The sequence below is a fragment of the Eumetopias jubatus genome, unplaced genomic scaffold, assembly GCF_037043125.1.
Source record: "Eumetopias jubatus isolate StellerSeaLion01/CBP00866 unplaced genomic scaffold, mEumJub1_p1.0 scaffold_10, whole genome shotgun sequence".
Taxonomy (NCBI): domain Eukaryota; kingdom Metazoa; phylum Chordata; class Mammalia; order Carnivora; family Otariidae; genus Eumetopias; species Eumetopias jubatus.
Window position 1 is genome coordinate 33,931,803 of NW_028274816.1, and position 15,071 is coordinate 33,946,873.

A 15,071-nucleotide genomic window follows, 5' to 3' on the forward strand; every position below is an offset into this window, starting at 1 on the left:
GCTAAGGGAACTACCCCTCCCCTGAGGATATGCCACAAACAAGATATAGGTCCTAAAGACTTAGAGATATGAGTTATGGCAGGGAACCTAATCTGGCTTTGAGGAGCTTGGAGAGCCTTCCTTGGGGAAGTGACATCTAAGCTGAGATCAGAAAGGGAAAGGGCTGAGAGGAGTGAAGGAGTGTTTCAGTGAGGTGGAAGGGGGTTTGATTGATGCCTGTGGTATAAGTGACAAGCCTGGAGGGGCAAGCTAGGGCCAGATCTCTAAAGGCCATATGTTAAGTCAGTAGGATTTTCAAAGACACTGTGAAGCTATTGAATTGTTTTGAGAAGAAAGACACTTTAAATTGTACGATAGAATTACGTCATTCTTGAGCTCACTCTGGCTGAAAGAGGAGTAGGGAAATGGAGAAAGGAAAAACAAAAGTCATCTCAAAAATTCTTTTAGATTACTCTTACTCATTTCTCCTAGATTAATTTTTTTAAACTAGTTAATCCTATTATGAGATAAAATCCAGGCTGATGGTCTAGGGTTCCTATACCTGTCATCTAGCCTTATTTCTTAGCCCTCCCTGTCTTGTATACCTCAATTTAGTGTCCTCTAGCTAAACTGATGTAGACAGTGTGCTTCCAAACATTCCACATTTACCTGCCCCCCCATGCAAATATTTGTACTGCCTTCTATTTCTGGAACGATGCCTGGAATAATGTTGTCTTTCAACTTTTCAAATCCTGCCCATCACTCAGAACCCAATTCAGATTTCGCTTTCCTCTTACATCAACTGAAAATGATCATTTCCTTTTTCATTTCAAATGATGATAGGGCTGTTTTACAGTTTTAATGTTTAGTTATACACTACCTTTTACTGTTACCTAACATGACGGCAGGTGCAGGAGGACAGTTCTGAGTTTTATAGTTATCTGAATCTTTCATAGCTTCAAGCAGTTTATATACTTAATAGGTACTTTCTGAGTGGATAAGTGAAAACTCTTTAAAATGGGTGAGACAGCATCTTTAAAATTATTCACACTCTTTAATAACATGTAAGCACCAGAATGCCTAACCAATTCTATCTAGCTGAATTGACATTAAAAAAATTTTTTTTCATTTTACAAAACAAAAAAATATGAAAGGCCAAGGATGTGGTAATGAAACCAGGTTATTTTCCTGTACTAATTCTATTCAAAATATTCTGTTCAGTTAAAAGATTTATGTTCAGACTTTTGTGGAAGTTTCCAAAGAAGCCAGTTGCCATGGGGATTATGAAAAGGAAAAAATTTAAAAATATGACCAATTTATACAAAGGAAGCCACCATGTCCAAACCTGAAAGACCTTTTTGAAGGATGGAGTAAGTCCTCAGAAAGAAAAAGAATGTGGAAATAAAGTATTAGGGGAACATGTATGATTGTGGAAGTCAAGCCACAGCTCAGATGTATGTTTATTTTTCCCAAGGGGAAATTGTGTGTTTACTACTTATAAGGAGGAACAAAAGAAAGGTCTTAAAGCTGAGAGCTGTAGACACTAAATAGTCTTTTTTTACCCATGGCAAGTTCTTTTTACTCAAAAAAGGAGAGATCAGGTTATAGAAGTCAGAGCCAGTAGTTGAAAAGGAGGCTGTTGGGAATTTGAACCAAACCATTTGCGCTAGGAAAAAAAAAAAAAAACCCAAAAACAACTCTCTCTAAATAAACTTTATATCTTTTGAATTGTTTTAAGAAAGAAAAGTGTCTTTGATGGTAAGGCATTACAAACTGTTATAATCTCTTTCCTTGGTTGGATATGCCTGCAGTTGTTTCTTTGTTTTGTTTTTCTCCATTTCATGAGAAGGTTTGACCATGACCTACTACCACCATTGGGTGGCAGCCTAAATTGCAACCCCTTAAGAAGTGAATTCATCTTTGGCATTGGGTTCTGTGAATTTGACCTTACAAATGACAACTTTGCACAGATGTTTTTAAATGAAATGTCGAATAAAATTTTCCTCTTCTGTCTGACAAGAATGTGTGTGAGACAGAGCAAGAGAATACAACAAAGCTAAGAAAATATCTAGTGACCAGTGACCATGTCTGGAAGAAAATCCTCTCTTCCATTAAGCCATTTTGCTCCTGCACATCTACTCTCAACAGCTCAAGAGTCACCAAACCCTCTTAACTCTGAGAGGATCAAATGAGACAATATGTGAAAATACCTTACCAAATGTACAAAGCTGTGTAGATGTGAAGGATGGTAATTACAGCATGAGTGCAGGTTGGTTTTCTAGCACTTTTATTGGCATGGTTGCTTTTTAAATGGAGTAGACTGTATGAATTAACAAACCCAAACCCAAATCTATAAAAATTATTGCACATCTTTAAAGTTCACTTAAACCTGAAGCTAAGATCTCCTCATACTTCTGGGCTGGCAGGAATTAACTAAATATTTATTAGTGCTCTCCTGAACCAAATACTGTGCAAAGTTTCAGGGTCTTAAATGTTGCCGAAGCATAGGTAAAAATTCCTCTGGTCACTGATCATTAGGTCTCACTGGATAATATGGAGATGGCCATTGTTCAGCCAGCTTGGTCATTTTAGATTCTGCTCCTCTACAGTTTATAGTCCATACTTGGTGTTCAAGAATCTTTGAAAGGAGTAGGGGTCAAGTGTCAACCTCTTTGGGTGCACCTCACAGATCCTTCCTTTCCTTTCCAGATTCTGGGTCTCACTGGGCCTTCTGAATCCTGACCTCTTTCCAATACTGAGAAAACTTTAACTCTTCCTTTTTTTGTCCTAGAACTCTGGCTATCCCATCTGCCTCCAGGCCACATAGATATATACCTCTTTAGTCAGCGTAGGCTTTGACAAAAGTCAGGAAGAGCTGTAGAAAACACGCCAACTTCTGCTCTGTGTCCTATTAGATAGTAAGGGCTTGGTTGCCTTCTTGGAACTATTGAGGTTTGTGTAGAGCAAAACAGAAACTAAAAACTCAAAACATTATTCTGCTCCTCTGGCAAAATAAAGGCTTTCTCTTGGCTTCAGCAGGGCAGAATTTTGGTGAGTGCATTCCGGATTGAATGTGTCCTGTTTGGGTGAACAGAGCACACCTTATCTTCTTGATTTCTTGATTCTACATGGACTAGAGAAATGTTTTCCTTTTTTCATCCAGCTGCAATAATTCCAATGTAACAGAAAAAGGAAAACACTTCTTAACTCTAAAAAGCAGTAATTTTAATAGTTTGTAATTTACACTTGTTGATAAATACCTCCCATAACATCAGTGAACATTGCTTCTCTGGGTTGGTTTTTGTATTTGGATTTTTATAGTAACATTCAAACTACAAGGAAGCTAAGTTGCTTTCCTTTGTGCTGCTTAGGGGATAGGCATTAGGAATGATTAATTTTGTTGATTAATCAGAAATTAATTGCTATAGGGGCACCTGGATGGCTCAGTTAAGCCTCTGGCTCTAGATTTCGGCTGGGGTCATGATTTCAGGGTATGATATCAAGCCCGGCTTGGGGCTCTGAGCTCAGAGGGGAGTCTGCTTAAGATTCTGCCCCTCCCTCCCTCTGCCCCTCCCCACCGTGCTCTCTCTCTCTCGCTCTCATTCTTTCCCTAAGATAAATGAATAAATCTTAAAAAAAAAAGAAATTGGGACACCTGGGAGGCTCAGTCAGTTAAGCAACTGACTCTTGGTTTCGGCTTGGGTCATGATCTCAGGGTCCTCAGATCGAGCCTTATGTAGGGCTCTGAGCTCAGCGTGGCGTCTACCTGTCCCTCCCTTTGCTCCTCCCCCCTCTGTGTCTCTCTCTCTGGAATAAATGAATAAAATCTTTAAAAAATTAATTGTTGTAAATTGAAAATATAGCTGTTTGGCATTTAGTAGATCAATTTTAAGGATAGAAAATAATTAAATTTTTTTTTATTATGGAAAACTTCAAAATACTCAAAAGTACAGAGAATAGGAGTCTAACATTCATATACTCACCAACCGGCTTTATTATCAACTCTTGGCCAATCTTATTTTGTTTATGTCCCCCAAATTTCCTTCTCTCCATCCCTCTTCCAATTATTTTGAAACAAATTCTAGGCATCATATATTTTATCTGTAAAAATTTCAGTAGGTATCTCTAAATGGTAAGAACTTAAAAAACGCAACATAATCACAATGCCATCATCACACTTACAAGTTAAACAATGATGTAAGAACACTTTATTCTGATTTTCATCATTTATTTGTTGTCTTAAAATTTAATATTAAATTTTTATCAACAGTATAAATCTAAACATATTAACATATCCTGAAAGATATCCAGGATATGTTGTCAAGTGAAAGAGCAAGTCATAGAATAATTTTTATCACAGGCTTAATTTGTATTTTAAAAAATTATAAATAACTATATTTTTGTTTAAACATGTAAAAGGATTAGAAACATACCTCATACCTCAAGCCAAGAACTGTTGTTATTTTTTTTTTTTAAGAGTTCAGCTTTTTATTGAGCAGCCTATAGAAGAGGTTTAGTCAAAAAGACCAAAGCCCATGTCATCGTCAGACTCCTCAGATTCGCCCTTCTTTGCTTCCACTTTCTTCTCAGCCGGGGCAGCAGCGGTGGGAGGAGCAGGACCTCCGGCTGGCGCAGCGCCAGCTGCTGGGGCCGGTCCAGCAGCTCCTACATCGCAGATGAGGCTCCCCATGCTGACGTTGGCCAGGGCCTTTGCAAACAAGCCAGGCCAGAAGGGTTCAACATTCACACCCGCTGCTTGAAGGAGGGCATTAATCTTATCCTCCGTGACCTCACGACGATGAGTCGTCGTGCAGGATGAGGGCCGAGTAGATGCAGGCGGGCTCCGAGACCGAGGCCATAGTGCGGGCGAGTGCCGAGCGGACGCTGCCGGGCGCGGTGCTAGCCGGGGATGAAGTGAGGGCCTCACGCCGACGCGGCCTTAGCTTCCTCGGAAGGACCGAGCACCTTAGCGGCAACTGAGGAAAGCCTGTTGTTACTTTTTTTTTTTTTTAAAGATTTTATTTATCCATTTGAGAGAGAGAGAATGAGAGATAGAGAGCATGAGAGGGAAGAGGGTCAGAGGGAGAAGCAGACTCCCCGCCGAGCAGGGAGCCCGATATGGGCCTCGATCCCGGGACTCCAGGATCATGACCCGAGCCGAAGGCAGTTGCTTAACCAACTGAGCCACCCAGGCGCCCCTGTTGTTACTTTTTAAAGTAAGACTAATCAGGGTTGGTATTGGGGATGGGAAAAGGACTTTCACTTCTAACCTATTCTGTAGTAGTTTTTATTTAAAAAAATGCATGTTTGGGAACTAAATTTTCAAAAAAGAATTCATGAAAGGAAGAATTTAAAAATAAATTATGTCAACATGTGAAATGAGAGACATTCTTAGGTCAGGATGTCCTGTCCAGATATTGTCTCTCGGTTGAATAATCTTACTCCTGGTCTAGTAAGAGTGGTGGTGAGCATGTACAGTGTGCCTGGCTCTGTGCCGGGCACTTTCGGCAGGTGCTTCTAAGCTGATTACTTATGGTCTCACCACTAACCCTTTGAGGTGAGTATTCCCATTTCTCAGGTAAAGGAACACAGTGTAGAGCAGGTAAGTAACCTGCCAGAAGTTTGGAAGAGGCTGAACAGGATTGGAACCGAGGTCCTGGGACTCTTTGCCCACTCTTTCTTTAATCACTTCAGTGAACTTCCACTTCCCTTGAAGTTCTCACTATTACAGAATGAATTTTGTTATTTCAGTCTGTACTGGTTCGACTCTTTTGTTTTTACATTTCCATATCAGCCTCAACTGCTCCATTTTACTATAAACTCAATGGCTCAGGCAAGACAGAAGGCTAATTCCTCTCATTCCCCCCACCCCCCCATTCATAGAATCTGACTGGCCTGAAGGACTAAGGGGAGAAAGGATCCCAAAAGAACTTCATGCTTTCCTGATTCAAGAAACATTTCAATAATAGGCAGATGGTTCTTGTCGTTAGTGGCTTTCTGTGCAGTTCTCCAGCTGCCTAACCTTTCTTTCTTGATGGAAAAATGTCATAAAGCTCTTCTTAATTTATCTATTCCATAAACGTAGGACAAAGAGATTGCAAGTATATGAGAATCGAAGTGCCCAGCGCTTTTACTTGCAATATATTCCAAGTGATAGATGTCAACAAGCTGTAACTATCCTTTTTAAAAAGTTATGGATTAGTTCTTGCATACTGTAGTAGCAAATTTATTTTGCACAACTTGACCTTGGCACCAACAATGCTTTGGGCTTGTTTGTGGTAATTTTTTTTTTTTTTTTAGGAATAAGAAACTTATTCTTTAACATAAAAAGAGTGCAATAGGAAAGCTAATTTGTCTATAAAACAATATACCTCCCCATACAAACACTATGATACATATGTTCTTTTTGTATTTGCATTATTATAACCCTTATCTATCCTTTATCTATTGGAGATAATTGAGATATTACTGTGTGCCCCCAAGAAAAGTCTTTAACCCCAAGAAATTTGATCCTTACAAAATTCTGCTGAAATTATTCAAGTGATTATTTAAGAAGATGAGTAGTTTGAAGTTTTCTATCCTTTGCATGCCTTCGCTCTACCATCCTATCAAGGATCATAGGAGCTCCACAGACTAGGTTGAGAAAATGCCACTGACAAGACAGAGTCTTCCAGAACTTAGACCACTTGATGTCCCTCTTTACACACAGTGAAAAAGTGTAGCAAGTAGGAACTTCACTGACCACAGGAAGATACTGCCCAATCCTGCTTGTATTATTAAAATAAGATTCCACAATGAATCATGGAACACTACACCAAAAACTAATGATGTAATATATGGTGATTAACATAACGTAATAATAAAAAATAAAATAAATAAGATTCCAGATTTTAATCACTTAGATTTAAAATTTTGCCCTTCAGACAAGCTGAATGATAGGTCACTTTACTGGATAGTTCACACTGTTTAGAGATATAAATTTAATATTTATTCTTTTGCAAATGTATGGCTATACTCTCTGTCTCTGTGTCTAGATTCCCCAAAGAGGATATTTGAGAAATTTCATAAATACTCATAATTATGTTTGGTGAGATGGTTTAAAATAATTCAATTCTAACTCTTTTAGGAGGCTTAGACAGAGGTGAGAATTTTTGCTCTGAAGGGGGAAGAATTTTCTACTGCCTAATGTCCGAAAATATTGTAGCATACTTTGGGAGGTCTTTAGTTAATTTAGAAGTCATATTGTAGGAAACCCTGCTCTCTAGCCTGCCTCCTAAGTAGGTCTCACGCCAGTGTCTGGGGCAATTCATGAATTTAGTCTAATAAACGGCAACCTTATTCCTCCAAGGGTTGTATTTTTCCTGTGACTTATATACCATTGTTGGCTTTTTAGTTATTTTTTCCTCTGGATCATCTTGCAGTTGTTAGTAGAGTGTCCAGACATGGGTGTTTGGTCGTGTATAATAAGTATAACTTTAATATAAATTATTTGGCAGAGGAGGATGTCTGTAAGGTCAAGGCTTTCTTGACATTTTAAGTGTTAGGTTTGGAAATTTTCTACCCAACTTTCTGTTTAACTCATTAGGAAACTGGCTCTGACAAGGTCAGGCAATTAGTGGCAATTCCAGGACTAGGGAGGTTGTAGTGCACTACGGTTCAGTGCTTCAGCTCTGACATCCCAGGGTCTGGGTTTGAATCCTGCTCCTGCCACTTATGAGTTGTATGATCTTGTGCAATTTATATCACCTCTCTGTGCCTCAGTTTCCACATCTGAAAACAGGATGATCATAATGCATAGTTTATAGGGCTATTATGAGGATTAAATAAATGAAATGAATTAAACACTTAGCACAGTGTCTGGTATATAATGAGTACTGAATAAATGCTATTAGAATTAGAACTCATGTCTCCTACCTCTCAGTTTATCGCTTTATAGTTGCACCACATTGTTTCTCCTGATATCCTTTAAAGATAGTAAAATACTGTAATAGTGTTATTTCTCATTAAATATTTCAGTTGATTAAATATTTCAGAAAAGAATACATATTTAACAAATGTCATCTTTTTTTTTTTTTAAATATTTTATGTATTTATTTGACAGAGAGAGATCTAGCGAGAGAGAGAACACAAGCAGGGGGAGTGGGATTGGGAGAAGCAGGCTTCCCGCTGAGCAGGGAGCCCCATGAGGGGCTTGATCCCAGGACCCTGGGACCATGACCTGAGCCGAAGGCAGACGCCTAATGACTGAGCCACCCAGGGGCCCCAACAAATGTCATCCTGACCATTTTTTTTCCACGTGAGAGATGAACATGTAATAAATGAAGAATTTGGAATGAAATGAAAAATTAAATGATGTCTGAGTATATTCAGGTAGCACATTATATAATAAATTACTTTTTAATACAGCTGTGATTCCTAATTTGCATAAACAATTGGCCACATTAGTGGCTCGTTAGATAAATTGAGCCCAACTAACCCATACAAATGTGTTACAAATGCATATCTGAAATGTGAAACTGTTCCTGGAAACTCATTGGAACTGAAATTTCCAGTAAAGGAAACCCTTGATTTTTCAATAAAAGAGGAAATATCTATTCTGGGTTCATGTAGATGATATGGATTTAGCAATGATTTGTTCTTTGATTATAATCACTGAGTGCCTTTTAAAGAGAGATTCACGTCTTTGCAGCTCTCTGTGAAGACATACTGTTATAGCAACAATGGCTAATCTTACATGCATGATACTGTCTACCAGTTAGACCATTAGTGTCACTTCTATGCATCAAGATGTGTGCAGTGAGTTGAGCTCTATTTCTATTCTTATTAGATATATGTGGCAGACACTCTGGGCTTCCTGCTCCCCTGTCATTCTCACTAGCCTTGTTTCTTGCTCGTAGAACCCTGATTTTTCTCAAATATTGGGTGGCCATGTGCTTTAAGGGAAGTTGGGGTTTCTCTTAGCCTTGAGGGGAAGTGAATCTTGAGTAGTCCAAACAAACATTCTAATTCTAATTATTACCCTTCCAGTGACTGATCTAGACATGAGTATGTGACATAATTTTGGCCAATGAAAACTGAGAGTTTTCGAGGAAGAAGGTGCTTCCGTGTAAAATTTATGTGTATAAGGAAACACTTCTGTCTCTGATTTTTGTCATCTTTATGTGTTGCCTGGAATTGCAGAAGCCAATCTGAGCACCTTGAGGAGGTGCTAGCCTCCGGGGAGAAGCCAACATGCTTATATTTGCAGAGTAGACAGATGGAAAGGACCTGGGTCCTTCTTGATGTCTGTGAATTACCAGGTGAACTCACCCTGAAGCTACTCTACCTCTGGACATCTTATTGTCTAATATAATAAAGGACATTATTTAAGCCAATTTTACTCAGCTTTCTTTTTTCAATAGAAACATGCTAATTGATGCAATGTAAAGTCATCTAATTATAATTCTGGTCTCTTTGTATTCTTTGCCTGTAGTTGCCAAAATGAGCTGAAGTCTGAAAATTGCTCAGTAGGACCAGGCATGGGGCTCTTTGTGTGGTTTCCACTTGCCAATGACCACTCTCTTGATAAATGTAAGTATTTCAACTTCTCTTAACCAGTGACATTTCTTTATACCTTGAGTTAGTGTTTTAGGTACAATCATATAAATATTAAATGATATAATTATTAATTTCACAGCATTCCATTTTTGTTGCAGTTTCTTTTTCCTCTTTTAAGTTCTTTGGTTACCCTCGTCCTGGGACACAGTACACTGAAGGAGGCCAACACGAACGGGGAATCACCTCCCTCAGCGCAAGGAATGCTGTAGACCTTTCGTTACCGTAGCTTAGCCATCTCCTTTGAGCTGACGTATTGTTTTCCTAATAAAAATGCTTAATTTAGATGTCTTAAAAATTAACTTTCCTCCTTTTTTTAAAGTCATGAGCACAGAATCCTGTAATAGCAGCTGAACTTTAGAAGACTGAACATATGTGAGTTGGGATTAGTGTTGTGATAAACAAAAAATTAATTTGACATATATTTCAGATATATTTAATTTTTCTGCTGAGTGATTACTAGACATGGATGTTAATTCATGTAAATCACCAGGGTTACAGTTTATAGGCACCTTATAAAATGAATGCCTTTGGATAATGATCAAGCCTATAGGGAAGTCTTACCACCTTTAGAAAATCTTCCTCAATTAATTTCTCTCCTTAATAAGTTGCTCCATTTTTGCTACCATGCCTTGAAATGCCTTTACCATGTACAGTTACTGACATAATAGTATCTCCCTTTACTTTGTGAGTAACTCTTCTTTGAATGTCATGGTTTCATGAGGAGATTTGTCATTGGACCCAGTAGGGGACCAAACCATGAAAGTAGAGGATGGGGTCTCAGTTAAGGGTGACACTATGCAGTCAGGTATTTCATTCTAGACAAAGCAAATTGTGAATGAACTGAACAGATGGGTCTGTTCAGAGAGACTCTTAGGAAAGTCGCCAGGTGGGGCCTGAGCCTTTGGCATCACCATATAGTGATTCCTTCTCTTGGTAATAAATAAACTAATAGACTGTGATCATTGTTCTTAATCAAAGAACAAAGTCCTATTCCCTTTTCTGGTACACAAACTGCAGTACATTTACAGTGAGGAGGAAAATCAAAAATATCCACAGAAAGCTTTAAAAATACCCCTGTAAAGCCTATTAATTTAGAATACCTGCCTGCCAGCACTTTTTAGTAGGTATGTCTATAGAGAGATTGGGAAGAAACTTGTTCTTTCTTGTCCCATATAAGGCAGAACAAAGATGTAACTCGATGTTACTATGTGTTTCTGATTTCTGCCCATAAACAAGTAAAACCTTCTTCAGAATTCTGTCTACTTGCTGGGAAACCTTCCTCTAATTCATTCCTACAGAAACTCACCAGTAGGGGGTGAAACTCCTTTCCACACTCCACTCCCTAATTGAGCAATGCTAGCTTTGGATGATAAAAATTCTCACCTTTAAGCAGAATGCTGGAAGTACGATGAGTTATAATGAAATATTGTTTGGCGTTGCATTTGATAGGAGATAAGAAGTGCTTAATATTCTTTTATGAGTCTTTATCTTCTGGCATCCTGAAATTTCCTCCCCATCACAATATAAAGAATTAAAGTACAGTTTATATTGAGATGAGAGACATCCCCAATTTTGGGGAATCCTAGGACAATATCTACAAATTCTGTCTTTAATGGCATGCATGAGGCCTACAGCCTCAGATTAGTGTGAATCACTAGCAACTTTGGTGAATAAGAATGAATATTTGTGGGGGCCAGGAGGGTTATGTAGCTATTGTGCCAGAATCTATAAGTTTGATTGCTTTGATGCATCTTGTGAAAAGTGAAATAATAAAGTCTTTTTGAAAATATTAGTCTGTCTCATTTGTAGTAAGGAGTACCAAGAAAATTGTGTGTGTGTGTGTGTGTGTGTGTGTGTGTGTGTGTGTGTGTGAAAAATCACAAGGCAGAGCTGTGGTCAGTTGGTCAGCCCTCCTGTCCTTCAGGAGCAGCTCCTTTAAGTGCTAAAAGCTGGTGTTTCATTTTAATAAGGAAGGTGATATTCTCATGTAGTAAATACACACAGCCTTATCTAATTATATATACCCTTATCCCATTTGTTTTCATGTGTCAGGTATTCTTAACATGTTTTGCAAGCATTTTTTTGTCCACTTTCTACCATATATTGTAAGCCCTTTGCATGAACAGATTTTCTGTATTCCGATTCTTTTATATTCTTATAGGTGACACCCACTGCAAATTGCAGGGATTAACTAAATCCTGATAACTTGCCAGTTTTAACTAATAGATAAGATAGTGCTTTAAGGGTTACAGAAAACTTTAGCAGTTAACAGCAGGAGTTGTCTTACACTCTTTTCTTTCCTATTTTAATGAAGATTTTTTTTATAGCAGTATTACAGACAAACATATTAGTTTTAGGCATATAACATAATGATTTGATATTTATATATATTGCAAAATGATCACCACAATAGGACTAGTTAACATCCATCACCATTTGTAGTTACAGTTTTTTGGTTTTGTTTTGTTTTTGGTTATGGGAACTTTTAAAATTTACTCTTTCAGCAGTTTCAAATATGCAATACAATATTAACTACAGTTACCATTTAAGCTCTTGAAGAATACATTTAGGGAAGGATGTGTAAACATTTTAGTTAGTAGCATTCTTCCTATGATTTCTACTTCTTAAAGAAAGTAACAGTAGATGTAATTAAATACTTTAGCTACTGTCATTGTCAAATCTGTTAAGCACATAATTGTCCAGTATATGCTTTTTTTGGTATACATCCCCTTTGCCCATATCTTCCTTGTTGTTTTGTTTTTCAGCATCTTTTCATTGTTAGTTTCATTGTTAGTTTTCCTGTCTAGTCAAGTAAGATGTTAAGTACAGGAGGGAGGCTGGGTCTCTGGGGTGTCAAGATTTCTCTTTTCCCTTAGCTTATTTGATCCATTACTTGCTTTGTATCTCCAGAGTACCCCCCTGACCCACAATTAGCATTTAATGGCAACAATGGGGCCCATAGTTTCAGAGATACTCAGGGACCCAAGGCTGCAGCTGAAGCAAGAAGAAAACACACCAAAATAGATGGATCTGCCTTGGTTAATGAAGATCACAGATGGAAATACGTTTTCCCCCCTGTGGACATGGTGGGATTTTTTTTAAGAACTGATGCTATTAATCAATCTGTCCTAAAACAGAAACAGTTGCAAATATGTAATACAGAGTATCAGTGGAATGGAAAACAAACCTTTAACTAAGCCTGATTTTTTTGAAGTTGGAAAATGTTGCCAGCCTGTTTTTTATGTAATTGAAAATGTTTAGAAGCTTTCCTGAAGAGTTGATTAATATATCAAAATCAAAAAAGGCAATTTTGAGTCTAATTTTGTTTGTTTACTGTGTAATACAGGATTCTTGGCTTTGAAATTCTGCCACGCAGGGTGAAAAATGACTGTCAGTGTGAAACAAAGTAGTCTATTGAAAAGAACATTGTGTCTAATAGGGAACAGCTGATACCAGCCCAATGCTCCCTCTCTGAAATTACAATATCTCAATCAGTCTGACTGATTCCTGTGGATAAAGGAGAGTCCAGATTTGGCCAAGGGGAGCAAAAGTGGGGGGAGGGAGGGAGTCTCTTGCAAGAATCCTAAAATGGGGAGTTGATGGGGAGGCACTGTGGTGTAGGCTGGAGGAACTAGGATAATTTGGGACCTTGATAAGCTGCATAGACTGCAGTTTCCGTACAAAGATAGAAGTGACATTGTGAGGGAAGGGTTGCATAGCTTCTCTAGGAGGGCCTAGAATTTTACTGTACTCCCAGAAGCTTTTCCAAGGGCTTCCTGAGTTTCTAAATCTGAATGAACTAAAATAGGTAGTTACATTTTGGTACTCAGCTTTTGGAGGAAGACACCATGGTTCAAGAAAACTGGGTTGTGGGGGGTGGGGAGGCTTGCTGGCTTAGTCGGTAGAGCATACAACTCTTGATCTTAGGGTTGTGAGTTTGAGCCCCGTGCTGGATGTAGAGATTACTTAAGAAAATTAAGAATCTTTAAAAAAATAAAAAAGTGTGCTAGAAAAAAAAAATGAGTGAATTCCAACCAAGAGTTTCTGCCTATTTAGTTAAAACAGGAGTACTCAAAGAGAAAAAAATGCCTGTCCTAGAGTGATTTTATGTCCTCCCTTTCTCAGGAAAGTGCCAATTTCAAATATTTTCTCATTATTTCAATCATTGACATCTCCTGGAAACTCAATATTTTGGTGGCTAAATAGTCCCGGTTGATGCACTGTATCTGTTAACTGGTCTTTCAAACCCAGAAGCAACACAGAAGTCTTTTTATAGGACCACAGATCTTGGTTTGGGGTTCAGAAAATAAGGTCACTATATGTAGAATGAGGTTGGACTAAAAAACAATCCACAGATCAACCTAGTTTCTCACCCCTTTGGGTAGATACTAAAGTATCTGGGCCAGGTTGTCTTGTAGCCTCCGCATGAAGATTTCCCCCGGTAGACTGGGAGCTCACAGCTCAGAAGGCATCTAATTATGAGTAAGCTTTGCATCTGTAGCCAAACCTGTTTCCTATAGCTTCACTCATCAGGGGCAACAGAAAATGTCCTTTTATTTTGTTGTGTTGGTTCTTCAGTTATGTGGAGGGCTACTTTATCCAGCCTCCCCTTTCCCTCAAGTCAGTCCTCTTCCAGGCCAAGCTTCACCACACCCTCGTGGAGCTGACATTCAAAAGGACAAGGCTACCACACAATGTAGGGACATTATTCACATAGAATTTGTTGGCTTTGCAAGACATACATACAGAGACAGACAGACACACACACGTATGTATCATAGTATATATAATATTAGATAGTGATAAGAGCTAGAGTATATAGTATGATATCAGATAATGGCAAGAACTATGCAGAAAGATAAAACAAGATACTCAGGGTATGATAGGGGGCAAATACTATCTTATATCAGGTAGGTTGGAGAAAACCTCTCTCAGGAAGCACCACTGGGGAGAGTCCTGATGGAGGGAGGAAGTGAGCTATGCATGAAGGGAAAGGTTCTAGTCAGAAGGGTATTGATTCATAAATTTAAGCATTTTTGGTATGAATGGTCAACGAGGCATTTATTTCCTTAAAAATACTCTTATCTATCAGGTCCCAAGAAAATTAAGAGACTTGTTAAATATGCTTTCCCTAATTAATATGAACCACAGATGGATGTGAGCTTGTTCGGGTCTTTGGGGAGGCACGGAATTTGTTTTTTGTGTTCTTTTTTTAAATTTAAATTCAGTTATTTAACAGTGTATTGTTAGTTTCAGAGGTAGAGTTCAGTAATTTGTCAGTCTTATATCAGTGATTTGTCAGTCTCCCTGCTGAATGGAGAGCCTGCTTCTCCCTCTCCCTCTGCCCCTTCTCCCCACCCCATTTGTCACTCATGCTATCTCAAATAAATAAATAAAATCTTAAAAAAAACCCCGAGTGCTCATTCCATCATGTGCCCTCCTTAATGCCCATCAGCCAGTTACCCCATCCCCCCAACCCCCTCCAGCAACCCTCA

The 15,071-nt window shown here is 38.5% G+C and overlaps 1 protein-coding gene and 1 long non-coding RNA gene across 3 annotated transcripts in view; one reads left to right on the forward strand and one right to left on the reverse strand.

Moving 5' to 3' along the window:
- Window positions 1–15,071, forward strand: part of LOC114198898 (uncharacterized) — a 31,974-nt gene that overhangs the window by 5,185 nt on the left and 11,718 nt on the right. Inside the window, exons 2-3 of one of the 2 annotated variants that reach the window (XR_003607206.1) lie at window positions 9,452–9,549; window positions 9,675–9,815. This is a non-coding gene — a long non-coding RNA (uncharacterized LOC114198898). Of the gene's footprint in view, window positions 1–9,451; window positions 9,550–9,674; window positions 9,816–15,071 lie in introns of those variants that run through there. The other variant, XR_003607208.1, reaches the window with a different exon arrangement.
- LOC114198889 (large ribosomal subunit protein P1-like) lies at window positions 4,448–4,866 on the reverse strand. Its single transcript, XM_028090589.2, has 2 exons — window positions 4,780–4,866; window positions 4,448–4,700 (listed from the first exon to the last, which is right to left on the reverse strand). The coding sequence occupies exons 1-2, from the start codon at window positions 4,836–4,838 to the stop codon at window positions 4,493–4,495; spliced, it is 267 nt and encodes an 88-aa protein (XP_027946390.1). The 5' UTR covers window positions 4,839–4,866; the 3' UTR covers window positions 4,448–4,492.